At 45.4% G+C, this 2664-nt stretch overlaps 1 protein-coding gene across 1 annotated transcript; it reads left to right on the forward strand.

Annotated features, from left to right (window-relative positions):
* The first annotated feature begins 939 nt into the window (after positions 1–939).
* On the forward strand, positions 940–2418 carry LOC138595692 (uncharacterized). Its single transcript, XM_069667060.1, has 2 exons — positions 940–1007; positions 1512–2418. The coding sequence occupies exons 1-2, from the start codon at positions 940–942 to the stop codon at positions 2416–2418; spliced, it is 975 nt and encodes a 324-aa protein (XP_069523161.1).
* Positions 2419–2664: the final 246 nt, after the last annotated feature.

Below are 2664 nucleotides of genomic sequence, written 5' to 3' on the forward strand. Positions count from 1 at the left end.
GGAGGTTTTCCAGGGCCCATTGGAGAAGCGGATAGCGTCCTCCAAAGGCACAGAGCCAAATTGCATTTGTTTCCCTAATGGCATTAGCTCCCCATAATAGCATGACAGGACTGAGGTTGAAAATCAGCGAGCTGGCCCTTTAAGTATCATTTTTTGGATCAACCGCATAAGTTAAGGTTTGTACGTAAATTGTGTAACGTAGACTCCCAGTGGAAATCCTTGTTTGTTGGACCTATCCATGCAACCCAAACACTTTCTCACTCTTTATTCCGAGTCACCTCACTTCCTCCTGTGCTCATAATTACTAGAGTGCACTAGAGCTCACTGCATAACAAATGTAAACATGGATGTTCATAGGCTGCTTGGGCAGACAACATCTTGCAGTCTTAAAGTTAACGTAACATTCAGTTGGTAAATGGCCCCCATGGGTTATATATGATTAAGTATTATTAGTTTAAGAGTTGAATTTAACTGTTGTACATGGTTTGTAGTGAAGCTGGTTTTAGATACTTTAACGGTACAGTAACTGAAGGCAGTTTACTCCAGTATTTTCCCAGCTCGCTCATTTAAGAGAACAACTGGTCAAAAGAAATTAGGCGATGCCCTGTAGATTATCTGTTCCAAAGCGCATGGCTTCTTCTCAGCATGTTATACATCACACATACTAACACGGCAGATCACAGAGTATCACAAAGTATTTTTGCAATCTTATCTCCACTGCCAAGGTCAGTCCTTTACAGCAAAGGAGTGATTCCCTCCCTTACTGTATTGGTTTTGGATGTTCATCATATTTTTCCTGGCTTCTCCAGGGTAAAACAAGGATGATAAAATGAATTATCCCTGATCTGTTCTAGCCTCATTCCAAGGCCAAATTGCCTATTGATTTCCGTCTCTTTGTCTATTAAGGGGGAGTCTTGCATGCCAAAATCGGTCACCGCCATGACGGCTGCCTATATCTCAATGCTGATTGATTCTGTGCGAACCGTGGCCGGCCTGACCAAACCAAGGTTGATGGGAGAGGGGATAAGGATGATTGTCTGAGGTTTCTGTCAGCCTGCCAGTCGACGCACATGATCAGCAGAGCAGAGATCCACAAAGAGCAATCCTTTAGCCACATTTCTTTGGCACAGCATTAGCGACAAACTCTGTGTTTCTGCCATCAGTTAAAAAGGATATGGATACAGAGAGGAAGGGTAGTCCACTCAACCGATTGGAGGGACTCAACGCAATCAATACTGGCGGAGGGGAATAATGGAGCATAGGCTGCAACAGTGCAGGGACTGAGACGGTGCTATTGTATAAGGTAAAAAAATGGAAAAGGATAACAGTACACATGAATTGTTACATTATTATAATGAGCGGTGAGCGGGTACAAATGGAGCCCTTCAGGTTCTCGTGACTGATTCGGCTCCTGCTCCAACAAAGTTTCCTAGAGGCCGCTGTCCATTCACGCAAACCACTTATAGTCTTACAATGTCAGACATACGCTACAAACTTCACGTTTGATTGAGGTCAAAACCCAACGTCACACAGACGACAAAACCCAACGTCAAACAGACGACAAACCCCAACGTCAAACAGACGACAAACCCCAACGTCAAACAGACGACAAACCCCAACGTCACACAGACGACAAACCCCAACGTCAAACAGACGACAAACCCCAACGTCACACAGACGACAAACCCCAACATCAAACAGACGACAAACCCCAACGTCAAACAGACGACAAACCCCAACGTCACACAGACGACAAAACCCAACGTCAAACAGACGACAAACCCCAACGTCAAACAGACGACAAACCCCAACGTCACACAGACGACAGAACCCAACGTCACACAGACGACAAACCCCAACGTCAAACAGACGTCAAACCCCAACGTCACACAGACGACAAACCCCAACATCAAACAGACGACAAACCCCAACGTCACACAGACGACAGAACCCAACGTCAAACAGACGACAAACCCCAACGTCAAACAGACGACAAACCCCAACGTCACACAGACGACAGAACCCAACGTCAAACAGACGACAAACCCCAACGTCACACAGACGACAAACCCCAACGTCACACAGACGACAGAACCCAACGTCAAACAGACGACAAACCCCAACGTCACACAGACGACAAAACCCAACGTCAAACAGACAACAAAACCCAACGTCAAACAGACGACAAAACCCAACGTCACACAGACGACAAAACCCAACGTCAAACAGACGTCAAAACCCAACGTCACACAGACGACAAAACCCAACGTCAAACAGACGTCAAAACCCAACGTCAAACAGACGACAAAACCCAACGTCACACAGACGATAAAACCCAACGTCAGAATGATGTTGGGTTTTGACGTCAGTATGGAGGAGTGTGGAGTGTGCTATTCCAACGATTTTCCATGGCAATGAATCACATGACAGTCCATAAAATGTGACTATAAAACAAGTAAAGGAGCACTCTGATTACAAGTGATCTGATTACCCTACCTAACATAATGGGCTACTCTGCCTGTCAGAATGAGCTACACTAGTGTTCCCTCTTAAAGCAGGGCAATCAGATTACTCAATGGAAAGTGTACCTAACCCATTTATCAAAGGGTACTTCCGACCCTGGCTCTGCCACAGTCATTTAACAATACAATTATGCACAACCGA

This window comes from Semicossyphus pulcher, unplaced genomic scaffold, assembly GCF_022749685.1.
Source record: "Semicossyphus pulcher isolate SPU_LCO1_2020_fin unplaced genomic scaffold, fSemPul1.0.p SCAF_18, whole genome shotgun sequence".
Taxonomy (NCBI): Eukaryota; Metazoa; Chordata; class Actinopteri; order Labriformes; family Labridae; genus Semicossyphus; species Semicossyphus pulcher.